Source organism: Ambystoma mexicanum, chromosome 6p (assembly GCF_040938575.1).
Source record: "Ambystoma mexicanum isolate Mex_15411 chromosome 6p, UKY_AmexF1_1, whole genome shotgun sequence".
Lineage (NCBI taxonomy): Eukaryota > Metazoa > Chordata > Amphibia > Caudata > Ambystomatidae > Ambystoma > Ambystoma mexicanum.
The window spans coordinates 1,179,851,047-1,179,871,246 of NC_090935.1; the positions used below are offsets into that span (position 1 = coordinate 1,179,851,047).

The 20,200-nt window shown below is 44.9% G+C and overlaps 1 protein-coding gene across 2 annotated transcripts in view; it reads left to right on the forward strand.

Moving 5' to 3' along the window:
- The window catches only part of LOC138510294 (annexin A1-like), a 211,170-nt gene that overhangs the window by 72,392 nt on the left and 118,578 nt on the right, over positions 1-20,200 (forward strand). For both annotated transcript variants that reach the window (XM_069625825.1, XM_069625826.1), the window contains exons 4-5: positions 6,772-6,866; positions 10,501-10,614. In XM_069625825.1, coding sequence (XP_069481926.1) covers positions 6,772-6,866; positions 10,501-10,614 — 209 coding nt within the window. The remainder of the gene's footprint in view (positions 1-6,771; positions 6,867-10,500; positions 10,615-20,200) is intronic.

Genomic DNA, 20,200 nt, shown 5'->3' on the forward strand with positions numbered 1-20,200 from the left:
TCAAAAGTTTGATCAAATCATCTTATATGATCAAAAAGGCATATTTGTAATTGAAATTCGATTTCGCAATTTCAGTTCTCCATATGTCTATTCAGCTCTGGAATACTTCTCAAGAATCGAATAGTTCCAATTCTTAAGGATACAGAAAGACCTGACATGATCATGAGCCAAAGGGTCTCTTTAGAGACATCATGGTGTTCTTTAAGTGGAGGTTTTAGATGTAATAATCTTTTATCACATGTCGCATTGCATTCAGTCAGTATATGTTTTAAGGTTTCAACTTCAGTGTCACTTTTACATAACCGACAGAATTTTTGGTTTGGTAAAGCGATTTTGCGTTTTACTTGTACTTCTTGGGTTTGCCAAAGATTTAATCTTATTCTTAAGAAGTCAGATCTGTGTTGCATTGATCTATGAAGATGTAAGGTCTGGGAAGACCGACCAACAAATAAGTGAAAAAAATAGCAGGTGCTAAACCGAGAATCGTCTGATGGTTACTACGTTGAACAGGGATAGACATGCATTTGTTGACCGATGGATGGGACGTGTGTTGACTTGACTGGTTTAGGGCGTGAATAACTGTGAATAGCTGCGCAACAGTTTTTTTTCGCAACTCACCTACGTTAAACAGACGTCTTTTTCTTGGATGATCCGTTGCAGCTTATCTGAGACTGTATCAGCATGTGGGAAGAGCCGCTTCTAATTAGGATGGAGGCCATTTACCGAGAGCTTTATTATTGCAAGTTGCCTTTTACACCTAAGGGGCTTCTTTCGTCAACTCTGTTATGTCGTCACTGCTGCACTTCCATGAATCCTGCTGATGAACTTCCTGACTTAAATTTCGTTTTTGGGAGGTTTTGGTTAATGGATACTTCGGCCAATGTTAGCCCGCAAATTGACTCAACTATGCAAGCTCCCAAAACAAATCTGCCCAAAAGTGGAAAGGGTTAAAAAGAGGATTCGATATGTTCAGCCTGCGCAGCGTAATTCGGGCAAATGTCGATTTTGCTTCGCCAGTGGTAATTGTACCTCCACTACCTGGGACTTAGTACGCTGGCGTAACGGGGGCCCCTGCGGTGCGGGGGCCGCGCTAGCCCATGTCCAGGAGGGGGCCCCACTTTGTTAAAAAAAAAATGGAAAAAAAAATTATTCTTTTTTTTAATGTTCTTTTTGAATTCACTTTTCCTTCATAAATAAATAATTTCCTTATGAAGGCAGAGTGAATTCAAAAAGAAACTTTCTTTTTGAAGTCTGAGCGGTCCCCCCACCCCATGACATGGAAGACCCCAGTCTGGAGGCCTCCATGTCATGGGGTGGGGGAGCCCTATGACTTCAAAAATATATATATATATTTTTTTAGGTCACTGTACCTTCACAAATAAATTATTTCCGTCATGGTACGGTCCTTAACGGAAATAATTTCTATATGAAGTCAGAGTGACTTCAAAAATAAACAATGGGCTTCATTATAAGTATGGCGGTCCAGAAACAACAGTGCCGGTAAGCTTACAGGCACCATTGTTTCTGGATTGGCATATTACAAGTCTGCCTGTCAGAGCCACTGTGCCCGACAGGTCTGACCCTACCGGGCACAGCGGCCACGATAGGCACACCGTCACAGAAGCACCGGCACCATTAACAACAGCGCCAGTGCTTGTGTGTTCCCCGTTCCCATAGAGTCCTATGGAATTCTGTGGGAATGCAGAACTACAATTTACCAGCACCTGACTTTCCAGGACACCGGGCACCGGGAAGTCAGGCACCGGTAAATCATTCTGAGTCAGGCGGCAACCCATCGGTAGCACCGGCAGGGTTACCGCCAGACACGGAATGAGGCCGAATTTCTTTCTGAAGTAATAGGGCTCACCTCAACCTCATGATGTGTGCATGTGTGAGTGTATTTGAAAGGGTGTACACTTAAATATGTAGGTGGCTGCCTTTGTGAGTGTATGGTGAAAGGGTGCACCCAAATGTATGGGTGGCTGGGTGTGCGTGTACGGTGAAAGGGTGCACACTTAAATGTATGGGTGGGTGCCTGGGTGTGTGTGCCTCTATGGTGAAAGGGTGCGCACTTAAATGTAAGGGTGGCTGCTTGGGTGTGCCTGTATGGAAAAAAGGGCGCACACCTAAATGTATGGATGGCGGCATGGGTGTGCCTGTATGGTGAAAGAGTACACACTTAAATGTATGAATGGCTGGGTGTGCATGTGTGTATATGGTGAATGGTGTGTGTGCTTGTGTTCAGGGGCGCAACAAAACCTACTTTTCAGGGGACTAATCCTTCAAATGTTGGGAGAGGCGCTAACTTCATGAGTGGTGGGGTAGAGGCAAACTGATTTGTGTGGGGCATCTATCTTCTTTACGCATTTTAATGAGACTATTCTAGTGCAGCTTCAGTGTTACAAGCAGGTAACTCTCTCCCACTTTTGGACTGCAGTGAGATGAGCGGTCTCCTGTTCCCTCTCTACCCTTCAAATCACGCCCCTGGCATGCAAGTACTGAACCCACATCACAATTTAAATTGCCTAAAAAATGTGGCATTTGAATGCAGGTACCAACAGTGAAATGCTTTAAGTTAGTAAATGCTGGGCCCTTGTTAACAGCGAAACCCAGGTACCGTTCCTGTTCTGTCCGGCAACTGCTCTGAAGGTCAGCCAGGTTAAGTCAACATAGCCTAACATTTCTGAAGCCCAGTCAACTCAATGGTGTTATGCCATTATTTGTTTTTAATGCCTTGATTACTTAATGGTAATCAGCATTACTCCTAGCCCTATTCCTCCTCGTCCTTGTACTTGTGTATGAAGGAGTACTTGTGTATGAGGAACTTTGCCTCATACACAAGTACTGGGATGAGGTAGAGGTACATGGAGGTCATGCCTGACTTAGTGACCTCCAATCTTCATTACTCCTAGTCCCACTCTTCCTCAGCAAGGAGCCTCCTGGACCGTTGGTTTGCCCGGTGAAGCCCTGCTGCTGTGCTGAAGCTCTGAATTCGCCTCAACTAGAAAAGACCTGCAAAGGATGACTCCTCCCATTGGGTTGTTGGGACCAATCGACCACAAGACAAGCTCATCTGGACTTCCTTTCGGAGCTGGCTAAACTTCCATTGCTGCTGCAGGGACCAAGTGAGTTTCTTTAAGTTGGACATGAGCTATCCTCCGGACTCCCAAGAAGCAGGACTGATCAAGCTTGAGCCAGCTCAATAGAGTGCTGCACCGCAGATGCAAGGAAAGTCCAGAGTGGCATGCGAGAACCACGGTGGCGCTATTTGCGAGAGAACCGAGGACCTGAAACCGCGAAGTGCCACTGATCTGAAGTTTGCCCATTGTGCCGCTGACCTTTCATTCATAGTGCTGGAGTCCCCAGACATCCTCCCTCTTGTCTCCACAACTGGGGCCCAGGAACACCAGGATCTGCAGACCTACACAGGAACAGAAGCCAGCTGGAACCACTTTCTTCTAACCAAAGGTACTGTACTAAGGTGTTGCTTACTTCATTTCATGTAGCTGTGTAGGAGTCTCGGGAGGATAGCTCAGCGGGCAACGTGCTGGCCTTGTAAGAAAGATGACACAGAGCAGAACAGGTTTGATCGCCGGGTCCGCGCTTAGAAACCTCTGGGTATTAAGCGCGTTATAAATAACCTATAATATCATATCATATGTAAGCTCTGGGACAAGGAAAAGGGACATGAAGGTAATTCTGGGCCAAAGAATGAAATTTGGAGTTCGGAGTAGGTGGTAGGAGGGAGAGGGCATTTGTGGGGGTGGGATTGTGCGATAAACCGTAATGGTTGTCCATGTCCAGGCTAAGCAAGCATTATATGTGGTATTAGTGGCTAGAGAGGCATTTTGGTGCAGCCAGTCTAGTCATTCCTCAGTCTAGTATGACTTTCTTTAACTGCACATTTCTGATAAAGCAGTCCTGCTAAGTGTAATTACCTGGCTAGACTGGCATTTGGGTGCTGCCAGTCTAGCCATTTCTTACTGCTGCATTGTATATTTTTCAGGGCATCTGTGATAAAATGATATGATATGATATGATATAAGTAATTTATAAAATGCCTGGAAACAAGTGTTTCTGGGCGCGACAAGACAAGGGAGGGAAGATAGAGGGAGGACAAGACAAACAATCTTACTACGCCTTGTGTCATTCAGATCGTGTAAGTGCAAGAACGAGAAATGCAAGGGAAAGTGAGGGGGATGTGCAAGGAGGGGGGGAGGGCTAAACAGGGCAGTAATGCTTTGAGTAAGTGCAGCCAGGTCTGTGCGGCTGTGGGTAGTACAAGGAGAACAAGGGACTGTAGGGTTACAGTTACAGACCCTAAGTGCATAGTACGCCTGGAGGCAGTGCAAGGGTGACTGATCAAGTAAGAGCCTGGACTCAGTGAGACTCTGAAGGAAGCCAAGCAACCAGTCAGTACAGCAGACAGGTAGGTCAGGTAGATCAGCAGGGTAAGGAGAGAGAGAAAGCAGAGGAGAAGAGGAAAGTTTTGAGCTGCTTCTGAAACTTCAGGTGGTCCGCTCAAGTTTGAGAAGGAGGCCATTCCAGAGGGAGGCACCTGCAGAGGAGAGAGATCTACCCCCACTCTATGCCTGGAGAAGTGTCTAACCCTTAGAGAGTTGGCGGTAGCTGCGGTAAGGCCTTGAGAAGGAAGGTATTTTGGAAGAAAGCGTTGGATGTAGTATGGGCTCAGACCCCAGAAAGCCTTGGGGAAAATGCAAAGGGTCTAGAACTTGATCCGTGCAGCCACCTGGAGCCAGTGTGGAGATTTCAGGGATAGAGAGATATGATCCCTGGGCTTGAGGCCAAGGATAAGTCTTGCAGTCCTGTTCTGTATTAGTTGCAGAGGGTGGGGAGTAGAGGAAGGCAGATTGAGAAAGAGGCTGTTGCAGTACTCCAGCCTAGAGAGAAACAGGGCTCTGGAGAATGTGAGAAAGGGAAGGGTCCCTTTGAGGGGAGCAGCTGGTAGTGGGATTTCTTGGCGACGTCCAAGATGTGAGGGGATAAAGAGGGAGTGGAGTCAAAGATGACTCCAAGGTTTTTTGCCTCGCAGGAAGGCAAAGTAAGAGGGCTCAATGTGGGAAGCCAGAGTGAGAGGGAAAGCAGGGGCAGGGGTCCCAATGAAAAGGATCTCCGTCTTACTGGCATTCAGGCAGGGATTGTTGTAGGTGCACCAATCCTGAATTGTGGATGGACAGTCAGTAATGAGCGAGAGAGGAGAGGAGCCTGAAGGAAAGCTGAGAGTCATCTGCATAACACTGAAAGTTAGAGGAGAAGGTAGAGATCAGGTGGGCCAAAGGGGCCAAGTAGAGGTTGAAAAACCAGGGTGAGAGGATAGAGCCTGTGGAACGCCACAGGTAGAGAGAGAGAGGTGGTGGAGACAAAGAGACCAAGTTGGTCCTGGGGGGAGTAGTTCAAGAGGAAGGAGGTCAGCCACTCCACGGCCTGATCCATGATGCCCAGGTTCTCACATAGTCGACTGATCAGGATGACGTAGTTGACTGTGTCAAAAGTAGAGGAAAGATCAAGGAGCATAAGGACAGAAGAAATGTTGGAATCAAGGTTAGACAGCAGATCTTCACGGGTGTTCAGTAGAGCAGTTTCCGTGCCTTTGGTAGCTCTGGAGCCAGACTGATGGTCATGAAGACAACCAACAGATTCAGTGTGGAGAGTAAGCTGGGAGATGGCCAGCTTTTCCAAGAGTTTGCCCAGCAAAGGGTTGATGGAGATTGGGCGATAGTTTGCTGGGCAGGTAGGATCGGCAGACCGCATTTTGAAGAGTAGATGCACAAGGGAGTGCTTAAGGGGAGAGGGGAATGTTCCAATCGTAAAAGAGTGATTACAGAAATTGGCTGACGCTGGAGCGAGGGTGTCAATAAGGTCCTTGATGGTTCTGGAGGAGCAGGGATGTACCTGTTTGGACGACACTTTCACAGATCGGACTTGTCTAGAAACCTTGTCAGGTGTTGTCAGAGAGAAAGAGGAGAAAGGAGGAGGAGAGGTAGAGATGGCCAAATGGGGGGGGGGGGGGAAGAGGAAGAGGAAAAGGAAGAGGAAGAGGAGATAGAGGACAGAATGTCCTGAGTTTTAGCCGAGAAGTGAGTGGAGAGAGCCATACAGAGGACCTGGGAGGGCAAAGGAGAGGTAGAGACAGCAACAGGATTGACCAGTTTATTGCAGATTTTAAAGAGTCCAGCCATTTTGTTAGAGGCTGCAGAGACCTGGGCTTGAATGTGTGCTCTCTTCTTGATGAGTGTTATTGCTTCGACTGGCATTTTGGTGCAACCAGTCTAGGTATGTCTAAATTTGACCCGGCATGCTTTACTGTAATGTTATTACGTGTCTACCCTGGTCTACAATGTGCAGCCAGTGGGACATGTTTTCAATGTGGCATGACATTTTTAATAGCAAAGCATTAATGTTCCTGTGCAGTGTTGGTGACTTGCATGTATTGGATTGGTGTTACCCTACAAGACAATTGCAAATACTCTGGCTCTCAGAAAGTGTGCTGTATATTGCATTAAAACACTTATATCATTCTCGTAGTACAGTGTGCGGCTTACCCCTTCAGCAGCATGTTCATCCATGTGTATTGTGCAAGTGTGATAATCTAGGCCGGCCCAGGGTGTGGCACGGCCCATGATTTGTTGCTGAGTTGGGGGGGGGGGGCCCTCAGCATTGCTCGCATGGGGGGACCCCACATTTAGTGATAAACTACTGTCAAATGCATATATTGTGCCTATTATAAATCTGTATTTGACTTTATTTTAGGTGTGAATGAAGGCATCATTATTGACATTTTGACCAACAGAAGCAATGCCCAACGGCAGGAGATCAAAGCTGCATACAAGCAGGTCACAGGGAAGGTATATATTTTCTAGCATCTCCTTTCAGAAATACCATTTTGAAAATGTTTTCCATGAGCAAACAACCTTAATGTTCCATTTGAATCATAAATCATGCCACACTCATGTAGATTTGTACTTATCTTCCACTACTACAGTACCGACGTCCTCTACACATGTGCACCTTGATCAAGACTTGCTGAGTTTAGGGAAAACAAGCTGAACTGGCAGAGCTGCTACCATAAGCAGACACACGTGAACTTGTTAAGTTGACCAGCCTCACAAATTAAGCTCACTCCTTAGGCCTTCATTATGAGTATGGTAGTAAGTCTAAAAACGTGGTATTTTAAATACTCCATCCTTTTAAAATATCACCTAATTATGAGATTTGATTAAAAGGGATATTATGTCATGCATACATAGAAAGTGCTACATGGCGTAAAAAATGATTTAGGTTGTCAGATAGCACAGCGAGTAGAATGCTCGCTTTGACATCCGTGCAGAGCCTTTTGATGCAGGTTCGAATCTCGGCAGGGCCAAACTCAGCCTTTCATCCTTCCAAGGTCGATAAATGAGCACCACACACCGTGGGTAATTAGCAGCGCTCATATACCTGAGGGTTTGTAGCGTTATTTAAATGCAAATTATTATTATCATTATTTCTCCCATGCACTGCCTTGTTTTTAACCCACGGTGAAAACATTGTACCTAAGAGCAAATCATAACTAGGTGTTTTTTTTTTTTTAAACATGGAAATTCACAAAGCGTTTTTCAATGGACACACTCAATTGAAAAGTGCTTTGTAAAACAGGCTCAAATTATTTTTACCATTGCAACTATACTCCCAATGTGACCTTTGATGTTGTGTGTCAGCCACAGAGATTTGGTTTGAATACTGTGGTAAGATCTTTTGCTTGCTTCCAAAGATATGCACCCTGGTGCCTGGTGCCTTGTTAAACCCACTGTGATTGTGGATACAAAAGCTGTGTCTCTTATACAAGAGGTTCAAATGGAATTGAAGCAGGACACAGGGGAGACATGAAACTGCATGAAGCACATTGAATGCAGCCGTTTTCAGAACCCTGCGATTGAATGACACAAATGGTTCCATTTCTTTCCTCAACTCAAGCAGCAGAGTGGAGGCTGGAATGATTGTGTGACTTGCTGATTAGAATTAAGCAAAAGGTGCTTAGACTATGGTTGTCAATAATCAGAAGTTCCTCTTTTGTTCATCAAGGAGGAGGGTTGGAGGGAATATCAACACACAGAGTTGAGGGGAATCAGTAAATTAATTGCCAGACTGCCTTTTGGAGCCTCTCTGACACAGAAGCTGTTCCTGGAATCAGCCCCAATTGTCAAAATGTACCATATGTGTCCATAAGTCCCATGTGTGAAATCTGAATTTGCTGGTTGTCTCCATGACCATCAGTTTGGCTTTAGAGTATACAGAGGGAAGGACATTTCTCTTCTGAACACCTATAAAGACCCACTCTCAAATATTGACTGTAACTCTCCATCTGTCTTTATTCTTCTTGACCTCTCCTCTGCTTTCGATATAGTAAACCATAACATCCTGATCTCCCATCTCTGTGATACCCTGGACATCACTGATAGGCCCTGGCGTGGCTAGCTTCCTTTCTCTCTGACCATCCTTCCCAGGTGGACCTTGGGTCCTTTCTCTCCGCATCACTCTCTCTACGTGTGGTGTCCCAGAGGGATCTAATCGATCCCCCTGGTTTTTCAATGTCTACATGGCCCCTCTGGCCCGCATGATCTCTGCCTTCGCCTACAGCTTTCAGTGTTATGCGTATGATGGACAGCTCTCGTTCTGTCTGTCCGCATTTCAGTCCTGGTGTGCTGCTAATGATCTCTGCCTTAATGCCAGTAAGACAGAGATTGTCCTCATTGGGACCCCTGCTCCCACTTTCCCTTTTTCACTTTGGCCAGCCTCCCTGGGACCTGCGCCCTCACCCACCAGTGAAACAAAGAATCTGGGGTCATCTCCGACTCTTGTCTCTCCTTCTCTTCTCACATCTCAGAAATCTCCAAAAAGTCCCAATATAAGCTGCACCTCCTCAGAGGTTTTCTTCCTTTACTCACTTTCCTCCAGAGGCTCACCATCTTCAGAGCCTTAGTTCTCTCCATACTGGACTACTGCAACAGTCTCTTTCTCAATCTTCCTACTTTTACTCTCTGACCTCTTCAACTTATCCAGAACAAAACTGCAAGACTTATCCTTGGTCTCAAACCCAGGGACTGCATCTCTCCCTCCAGCGCTGAAATCCCTCCGCTGGCTCCCTGTGGTTGCAAGTTCAAGTCCCTCTGCATAGTCCACAAGGCTTTCTTGGGCTGGGGCTCTTACTATCTACAACGCTCTCTTCCTAAATACTCTCCTTCTAGAGCCATCTGCTCGGCCTCCTCCAACTCTCTGCGGCTGAGATGTTTTTTCCAAAGAGAGATTTGGGGATATATCCTTATTCTCTGCAAGTGCCTCCCTCTGGAACAGTCTCCCTACCTCTCTCTGTCTTGAGCCGAACCTCCTTAAGTTCAAGACCTTCCTCTTCTCTTCCTGTTTCTCTCTCCCTCTCCCTGCTAACCTCCCTTCACTTGTCTCCCCTTTTCCTCCTTCTTGCTCTCCCCCAACTTGCTCAGTTCGCTGAGTGGTTGCCTAGTGCCCTTCCAGAGCCTCACAGGGGTCCCAGGCTCCCCCACCAGTACTGCACTTGCCTCCGGTCCTCTGCACTCAGCTTGGCACCACTGCTCTCGGAATACGTTCAATGAGAGGGGCAACCTTCTGCACTTATCCAGGCACCTGCTGGACTGAGTGCACCCCCCCCTCTTTCGCACTTCCTGTCTGCAGACGTGCACAACCTTGAATGTACTAAGCCTAACAAGTCTGTGTGTCCTGTTGTCCCTCTGTCTCCCCTCCCTAGCTTGGTTGTGCCTGCTACACTTGAGCATAGGCGCATAAGTGATGGCCAACCACCAATCAATCTGTAATATCACCAGACCTAGTACAGTAGCTTATTGTTCTGTGTGTCCTTTCGCCTCTCCACCACCCTTCTCGCCCCACTCTTTGTCATGCACTTGCACTATCTGACAAGTCGTTAGGCATCGTAGTGTAGCTTATTGATTGTATGCTCCTTTCCTTCTCCCCCTCTCTCATACCTTCCTGTCAGCACTTGCACTCCTTTATAATCTTTTGAAAGGTGAATTCTTCTAGAGGGTAGACAGCAGAAGTTTAAAATATGTTAAACACACTTTGCATAGCTAGTGTACAAGAAACGTGGTGTAAAACCCTGCAACATTGCAGACACCTTGCAATGGTGCAAGAGCAATGTTTCATTGGATTTGTGCACCAGGGTGATATCTGTGCCAGTCCTAGTCCCTTGCTCTGGTGCACAATTGCATTGAAAGAATATGCTTTTTGGACTTGTGCCAGTTGCACTTGCACCAATTTACATGCTCTGTTGTATGGCCCTCTGTGCTAGAATTATGAACAAATCATTTAATCCAAAATGATGGTTGACCAGGCCAATCTCTAAAATGAATATAGTGATGGTTAGACACGACAAGCAGCACTGCCAATTGTGATGATTTGTGTCTTTACGTTTTACATGCCCTGCGTATGAATGTAGATTATTTTTCTTTGCAGTCGCTGGAGGAAGATCTGAAGAAAGCCCTATCTGGAAATTGTGAAGTCATTATAGTAGGTTTGCTAAAAACTCCTGCACAGTTTGATGCTCATGAGCTGAAAAAAGCCATGAAGGTAAGGAAGATGGTAATTTTATAAATTCAGAGGTAAAGGTAAACGCTTGCCTTATTATAAATACCACCTGTTTTTACCTCCCATATATCAATAGTAAAAGGATTTTTTTTTTTTAAATAAAGCCTGAAGTAACTACCTCATTATTTGGGATTTGGAATGGAGCCTGGCGACCTAAGGTTTCATCCCCATACATTTAACTGTGGGATCCAACCAATGTTTGACCAAAAGTACATGAAGGCAAGATTCCACCCCTTCACTTTCATGAAATCATGTTGTAATGATGGCATTAGATTGTATGCATTTAAATATGGGCACGATTGAGGAAATACAGGCTTGGTCATGAGCATTTCCAGGCAGTGTGATCTGAATTCCATATTCTCAAACGAGAAGAAGGATATAATGCCTGCACAAGCATTGCATTCCCTGGCTTTCCTTTGGGAGAGGTACAATGCGCAAAAAGGGACATCACTGACCATATTGTACATTTCTTTCCCACGTGACAATTCAGGTTTGAACCACTGCTGTCCCACATATTTTGTATCCTCTTCTCAGGAAGGGACTTTTATTTCTTTAATTTAAAATCCGGCATGGAATAAAGAAGGATGTCATATAGTCAGGGCTGATTTAATAACTACATTTTTTTTTTCACTTAACTTACACCAATTCCTTTTTGCCTATGTAGAGTGTACGTTATGCAAACATTCGGTATCCACTAAGGCAGAAACTGCAATCAGGCGCAACTTACACTTTGCACAAAATCCAGTGTAAACTGCACCTGATTGACTTACTAAACACACTTATACCACAACATAGCACACATAACTACCAAAAGCAGACATTACACCATTGCAAGTGAATACAGAAGTCAAATTTACAGTACTATCAAAACAGAGGGAGTAGGATACGATACTGCCACTAACCAACCCCACTAAAAACGAATCCATCTGCATACACCTCTCAAACTCTGAACTAAACACAACCATACCTCTATAGCCCAACAAACTGCATGCACTTCACTACACCACAACACCGATACAAACCACATGTAGCCTTCCCCAACAGCACATTGTGGCTCCCAAATGAAAAACACACCTATGCTCAATGAACGGTGTCAACCGAACTGAAGATGTCAAAAGCCCATCACAGCTCTCTTGCTCTTTTCTCCCACTCAGTCCTACTAACTTACCCCCTCCACCCCTGCTTTACAGATCCAGCAGCGTGCCAGGAAACCACGCAGGTGACAACAGTGTGCGGCATAAAAACCTTTAACTTAACATACTAAAATTCTCACTTCTTTTTTCTCACTGAAATATTTTTTCCGTAAACTTCTACACTTTCTCCATCCATTCCACTCACTTCTACCATCTACCTTCAAATGTTAACTTTTACACATCAAACAACACATTTAGGGCCTCATTACGAGTTAGGCGGTATCCCGGCGTAGATCTGCTGGAATACTGCCAACTGAATTACCATTACTGCCATTTGGTCCAGCGGAATCACCGCTGGATTACAAGTGGTGTTGGCGGTGTAAATCCCCATTTAATCTGATTCTATTGGACTCAATGGGGCTTTTTGGGCAGACTTACCAAAGCGGAATTTCCACCACAGTAATTGTGCCGATTCTGCCGATTATTTGGCGGTGAGTGAGAGGATTATCCTCCAGGATTTTTCTGGAGTTAAATCCTCAACTCCAGACCCAACCTCATAATTTGGCATAGTGGTTGAATTAGCAGTAAAATGTTTACCGCCAGTTTTACCACTTAATGCCATCCTTGTAATGAGGCCCATAAAACTTGATTTTGCAGGTGTAATGTATGACACAGGAGATAGATTTTTGCAGCTGTTGAAAAGTTTAATGAACTCCAGCAAACTTGCACCTTGGGGACCTATCTACCATGCAAACCTACACAGACCTCTGACCCCCCTCCAAAGGTTAGGCAACAGCCACCTGAAACACCCATTGCAGGTAAGTTACACTAAATTTTACCTCCTCTGTGTAAGAGCTTGTTGGCATCTCATTAAAAAGGTGTAAACATTGTTAGTGAATTGGTGTGAGCTATTTTGGCGTAAGTTAAACAATTCTTTGCGGCATAAGTAATACTTGGACCTTTTTTGGCTTAGTAAATCAGCCCTAGTCATATTTTTACCACATGCAGTTGTGTTTCTAATACCGCCCTAGCAGCAGTAAAACCAAAAGGGTTCTGAACCTGATGCACACTTCAAGCATTAAAGGTAACCGTTTTGTGCTGCATTTCTACAGAAAAAACGTCCAGCCATCATAAACCCTTGACAGTTCAGTTGCCTCTATCTGTACATATAACCGATCATTTCTCTTGCGCTTGGAATGTCATGAAATATTTACTTTCCAAAACTAGTAAGTAAGTAAACTAAATAGACTTTAATGTTCTATGCTAAGAATCGGAACGTGTAATGTGTGAAAACGTGATCAGTCCATCACAGTGTCATTTTTAGTCATGCTTTAAAAAAAACAGCTTTCTTTATTAAAGCACTTGGTAGTATAGTATACATAAACAATGGGCCTCATCACAACCCTGGCGGTAGCCGTGCCTGTAAAGCAGGCATGGCAGCCACCAGAGTTGCATTTTTTCCGGCAACCATAAATGGGCAATCACCAGGTCATTACAGCCTTGCCGGACCCGGTATTTGCCCATTCCTGGGCGCCAAAAAAGCTTACCGGTACCGTTGTATCCGGACCGGCAAACTCGTAATGAGGCCCAATGTATATGTATCACAATAACAGTTAATAATAACACAAGTATAATTGGGCAGAGGAGAAGATACAATGTCCACAGTATCGAAATAAGCACAAGATGAGAGTAAAATAAGAAGAGATGGTGTTGGCACAATCTAATGAAGGCACACCTAGAGTACATACGATACAAAAGAGGAGCAGACACCGAGGAGTCATCTTGCATCCGCAGGAGAAGGGATCGGAAGGGCTCCCATATATATCTCAGGTGATTGCCTACTGGCTACATGGATGTCCATTGGTCCTCAGTGTCAGTGACCCAGGTGACCACTACCAGCCACTGCTTAGAGGATGGGAGAGTGGGCCTGATGCAGTGTAGCAGCAGGCACCGTACCGCCAGCAGCAAACATATACTAACCAGTTCACGCATTGGGCCCATTGATCATTAAACACATGGAGCAGGCACCACATTGAGTGGCTTCAAATCTACTACCAATCATATAGGCAAATATGGCTCTACAACATATGAAAGTAACCAGCATTATTACCCCCACATCTGGGGCAGCAGCCTGTGAGTATCTGAGAGAACAGCTGTAATCAGGCTGGGGTATAGTGGTATCTAAGAAGAACTTTGAGAGGTATTAGGCATTATCAGGAGTTATAAGAGACATCACAGGTTTGCGCACACATAGCCACCCAGGTCTCCTCTGCTCAAGGACACAATGGGCAACCTAGAAGACCTCACAAACTATAGACCTATGTCAAACACCCCATACCCAGCAAAACTATCAGAAGTCTACGTCTATGAAAAACTACTGGAGCTCCTTGAAAAAAAATATCTACTGGATCAGGCGTAAGACCCCTGAGAGGAAAAGAGACAGCTCTAGTCTCAATATGGGACGATCTAAGAATGAATGCACACTCCAACGCCAATTCAGCACTGATATTACTGGTTCTCTCAGCTGCCTTTAACCCAGTTCAACACAACCTCCTAATAAAGGTGGAAGGTATAGAAGTCACTGACACAGCCCTTCTCTGGATCAAATCCTTCCTCTTGGAAAGAACAGAAACAGTTTGGTTAAAACCTTTCAAATCCACACCACGGGACACCACCCGCAGATTACCCCAAGGCTCATCGTTATCACCACTACTCTTCAATATCTACATGACACTGTTAATCGACTTCATCAAAAAACACGGACTAACGTACTACTACTACGCATGTGATACACACATCATCTTCAAATACAGTGACATACAAGAAGAGAACTCACCCCTAATAGAGCTCTACAAATGGATGAACTTCAATGAACTCAAGATTAACCGGGACAAAACCAAAATCATGATTAAACCCGAAGATAGAGGAAACAATGAGTGGATCATGTGGCCCAAAGAACTGGGAAACCCATGGACACCACCTTCAGCAGTAAAAAACCTTGGAATCATCATGAACAACAAATTAACACTAGAACCCCAAGTTAACCCCGATAAGTGCTTCTTCCACCTACAAATGGTTAAAAATAATTCTACCATTATTTTCATTCATGCACAAAACACTGGCCATCATATCCCTCATCATGTCCAGGATATAATATGCTAACAGCATATACCTCGAAATGCCAAACTACCCACTAAAGAAACTGCAATGAATTCAAAACGCAGCAGCCAGACTTCTCCTTAAACTCAACAGAAGAGATCACATCACACCGGCTCTTAGGATGTAACACTGGCCACTGGTCAAAAAAAAGAATCACTTTCAATGCAATGTGCATAACGCAGAGAGCGATAAACAATCAGGGAGCAGAATTAATTCAAAAGAAACTCTCCACCTATAAACTCACCAGAACCCTAAGATCCTGCAACGACATACACCTAGAACCCAAACAATGCATGAAGAAAAAACTGGGTGGATCAGCCTTCTCATGCTTGGCCGCAAAACTATGGAACTCCCTTCCTATGGAAAACCGCAATATGGAGGTCCACACAAAATTCAGAAAACGTCTTAAAACCTGGATCTTCAAATCCGAACACAATGAAACCGACTGAATAGCACCTGTACACCCCGAAACAGACCTAGTACAGAAAAAGAGTAGTAGCCCCAAAAAAATTACTGAGGTATGAGGGATAGGACTAGAAAGAGAGACCCAATTATGGACACCCTCCACCAGCCCCCAAAAAGGATCTACAAAGGAACAGGAGAAGCTGGCAACCCTGTAACGAATATGCCAGAGAAGGAAGCTCAAGGGAATCCGGGGGAGGGAACATTCAGGAAAGGGAGACCCCAGCCCAGGCATCCCCCACTAAGCACCTTCAAATAAACAGGAGTAATGCACCTGACCCTCCCCAACAGACAATAGATAGTAGACACTGCCCAAAGGATTTTGAGGAAGATGATTAACCATTCCTAGCGGATTGCGCTCAGTCCAGGTAACGCACCACCCAACCAGAAATGGGTAAAAACCAGAAAGTGTAATTAGGGGGGAGACAAGCATCACAAATAGCACAGGTGATGCAGAGAGATGAACCTCATAGGCAGGAAATCTGACACACTTATACAGGGGAATCGTGATGCACTGGGAGGGATATTGGGGACAGGGAATCTTTCACAATTAGGTGGATCTCATACGTAGGAAGTGTTGTACTACAGGGCGGAGCGACCTCTGAACGGGCCCATGAGATTCAGAGCTCTCCCTCCGGCACCTTAAATCGAGATAGCTGCACCTTGAGGAGGATGGGGTGCAGGATTCTCTTACTCCAACACCACTCAATAAGGGCAAGTCAATGGTTTGGCAAAGGGAATTCTGTTTAATGACAAGTACAAAAAACGGGGAAACAAATGGAAATCATCAGTGCTGCAATCGCCTGTCTCGCTTAAACTTCCAAATTCTTCATGCAAACAGTAACTTTTATAGAAAATTCTCGTCATCATTGATGTGTAAAGCCCATAAGTTTGACATGCACTTTTATTGGTTGGAAAAGGTAACTTAAGTATAGGTACTATATCTGTATATGGTAACAGAGTGTGAGGATTGGATAACTCTTATCAGGTGGGCGTCTATGTCCATCCCTCTACATCACTCGTGATAGACGTCACTAAAAGTACGACGTCTCATTTGTTCTACTACCTATAGAACCCTAGATTATTTGGTCCATTGTGATTGGGTGGATTACACCCTTAGACATAAATCTTCACTTTAATTAGCAGCATGCAGAATGGTCGCCCAGGTGAGGGATGGGCCAAGATTCACCCTGCCTCCCTTCCATCAATCACTACCCTCAGGCCCATGTGTCAATTAGTTGGCTGATGATGGCCTCGAAACTGTAGCTTCTTATCAGGGAAAGTTATGGCATCCTTCGGTTTTGGGTGACATCAGACGTTGGTACCTCTTCACGCTTGGCTGGTCACGTGTCAGTGCACTGCAAAGCTGCTTCATTTTCCATCTATTTGCGTATTTGATTCTTTGCTCGGCCTCGCCACCTGCCAGGGCCTCCTTATCTCGACCTTCACAGCGCAGGCTTCTATGCTCTTAGGTTTCAATTCTTCGGAGTTGCTGCTCACCTCCCTTCCTTGGGTGTACCTCGAATTCCTAGCCATGAGCTGCTTCTTGATAAGTTTCGATTCCGCTCTTTCGTCCGACTTTGTGCTGGTAAATGAACCCTGGCCTATTAGGCCCCCTACCATGCTGGGCTTAATTCTGCTTTCGTAAAATGGAGTCACACTTGTATAATGTGCTTCTTGAGGTAGACATACATACGTATATAGTTGGCGCTTGCCGCTCTATTCTTCTACTAAGCATTACAAGCAGTACCGTTTCCTTCACTTCTTGCGTTCCAAGCCTATTTACAAGCATTGGGCCAGTTACACATTTCCATCCTGCTTTCAATGGTAACGTTTCTTTCAAGTTCAGCATTGTTTCTTCTTCTATGTCCATTATATCATGATTCGCAACATTTCGTCTTTGTTTTATCTCCTTTCTGGTTGTCATTTCTTTCATCTGACCGTCTGTCCGGGCCATTGTGTCGTCACCATTGGCCTCCAATAACAGCCCTTTGGGTCTCTTCAGGGACAGTTTGTAAGTGGTCTTCATTTCACATCAGCTGCTGGTATGGTTGTCTTAATGGGTACCTTGCAGTCCATGGTTGTCTGGTTATTAGCGCTTCAATAGGTATACAAGTCCTTCTGATGGGTACTGGAAAGAGCCCCACTGTGGCACTCTGTTGGTTCATTTGCTCCTTATACGTCACGTATCTTGGCGAGTATGCTTCTGGTGTCTCGAAATGGGTGGCTGGAGTGCAGGCCATATTTGGCACCTTCTCTACACACACCCCTCTGGTCGGTTTATCAACCACTTCTTCTTCCTCCTTTAGATTACTCTTACTTGGTTCTTCTATATCCAATTCTTTGTCTTCTGGGTTTGTACATGGTGGTGTGAATGTGTGTTTCTTTGGAGTCCATATTTCTATCACTCCTTTCAGGCTTCCTGCTGTTTTTACATGTTTGTCTTTGTTCCAGGTCATAAGCTGACCATTTGGGCTGCAATAGATCCATTTTCCTTCATAATGTCTACGTCTTCTGGGATACACAAATTTTGTTCCTTCTGGCGCAAATTCGCTGGCCTTCACAAAGTTTCTTATTTCTACATCAGTCAGGTCTCTGGGCTTCCATCCTGGTTTGACATTGATCATGATCTTCATCCCAATGGCTTTCTTTGCACTTTTCTGGCATTGCGTGATGATTATCTTGATAACACAAAACCCTAGTAGTATCATCAATGGTAAGGCTCCCAGAAACTTGAATACATCTGCCATCCATTGTGGGACCCATGAGAGTAGTGTTCCAAACCAGCTATCATCATCTATCTCGTCAGTTTCGTAGATCATCTGGTTCTGTAGGTTTGTCAGCATACTGATGGCTTCTGTTAAGGTTCCATTTTCTTCATCATGCGAAGGTATAAATGTGCAACATGATTCTCCGATTTTTGCACAAACACCTCAAACAATCGCTGTGATCATGTCAATGTCAAGTACATATCTGTTCTGGAGAGTCATCAGTCGGATTGCTCTTAGTTCCTCTTTAATCGCGTCGAATCCTTTATGGTAGTGTTAATAGTCTGCAATAACTCCCATCTGGTTATCTGCAACCATTTAGTGTTTGCTCCAACCGGGAATCTTGGCATGAGGATTGTTGCGAATACTGATGAGGTAAGACTAAACAGCCAGTGTTCGTATGGGATTGCATGAAATGCTTCTTCCGATTTGGCAGAAAAGTAATTCTCTCTCTTTAATCGGGATACCAGTTCCACAGATCTCCTTTTCCTCAGGTGAGCATCTGCTTTCGGGAAACTGTCGATATTCAGGTCACTCTTCGGGATCACTAGTGCAGGAACGTGGACGTTCACTATTGTGCATATGCTTCCCCAGTTTTTCGGCAGTCTTATGTATGCTTTGGATCCACACGCCCAGTAATGATCCATAATTGCTGCCGTTCCGTGAGTCATTCCTGGAGCTTCAAAGATTCGTCCGCAGTTCTGATTCTCTCCCATCTTCCTTGTGCCATTGTTCCTGAAGCACAATTTTAGGCTTTCCAGTGGCACTATCTGCAAGGGTCCTCCTCTGTCTTCGACCCATGTCAGTAATCTTGTGAGTTTTCAGCCATAAAGGTTTTCAAAACCTCTGTGAGTTCTCCATTGCTTCCTTATAGTCTCCTTAGACCATCCATGCTCGGCAGATCACCACCCCTTCTTCCCATCAGTTTGGTGAAAGCACTGTTCCACAAATCTGCATTTGGCCTCTGTTCTTCCAATTTTTTGCCTCTTCTGGAGTTTTTCCTTGGACATTTAACTTTGGGTTCACTTCCCATCTGGTTGCTGTTCTCTTAATGCCAGGCTTCTCGTACCTGATCACATGATTCCTTGTATGGGCTCTATTTCACGTCTTTATGTCCTGTATATAATCATCTTCATCGGGGTAATTTGTCTCGGTTGCCCATATCAATGAGGCGTCTCTTCCCATGAACTGTCCTCTGGTGTTGCACAGTGCTACATGTGAAAGACAGTGTGCTGTCGTGACGACAATTTCTACTGCCATGAAGATCTTTGATTTCCCCATGCTGGACGATCGAAGTGCACAAACAAAGCATTCTCCTTCTAACACTCTTCTTCCAACTTCTTTCATGCGCTGGTACCAAATGCTGTTTCCTAGATATGCTCTGCTGTCTAGGTAGTCATTCAATTCACTGTTATCTTCATTCAGGCTTCTCTTGATTCTTAGTGTCTTCATGTAGTTCGCTATAACTACATCTCTAAACACGTCTGCGTGGCTTTTCCTTGCTGGGGGATTCTCTGGCATTCTGGTCGATGGAGCAGGTTTCCTTTTCTGCATCGATGTGGCAGGTGGAGGTTTTGCAATTCTCTCCTTCTCTTCTTGCATCCTTTTCCTGCCCTCTATAAGTGTCTTTATAAGCCACCAGCCTGTCACCAGCCCCGTGTATGGCTGCATCATGGGCCTGGTACTTGTTCCTTGTGTTGGAACTTGTGTGATTGTCAGTACAATCTCTGCAGGTTTATTTTTCAGTTCCTCATGTAGTTTCTTCACGCTAGCTATGAACGGGAATAAATGATCTATCAACATTTGTGTCCTTGCAGCGAATCTTCTCGTAGCCGCTTCTGTCTTCTCGAGGGCTTTTGATATGTCTGTATTAGTCAGCCTTCCATTAGATTCCTTTCGGTCTCTCTCCTTGTTTTCTGGGCTGATTGTTCGGTAGGCAGTCTCGTGCTCTCTGCTGCCTTTGCTTGAGGTTCTGCAGCCATTGACACATGCCCTAGTGTGCATTCGGTGCATGGGTGCGTGTAGTTAGTGCTATGTTTTCATCCA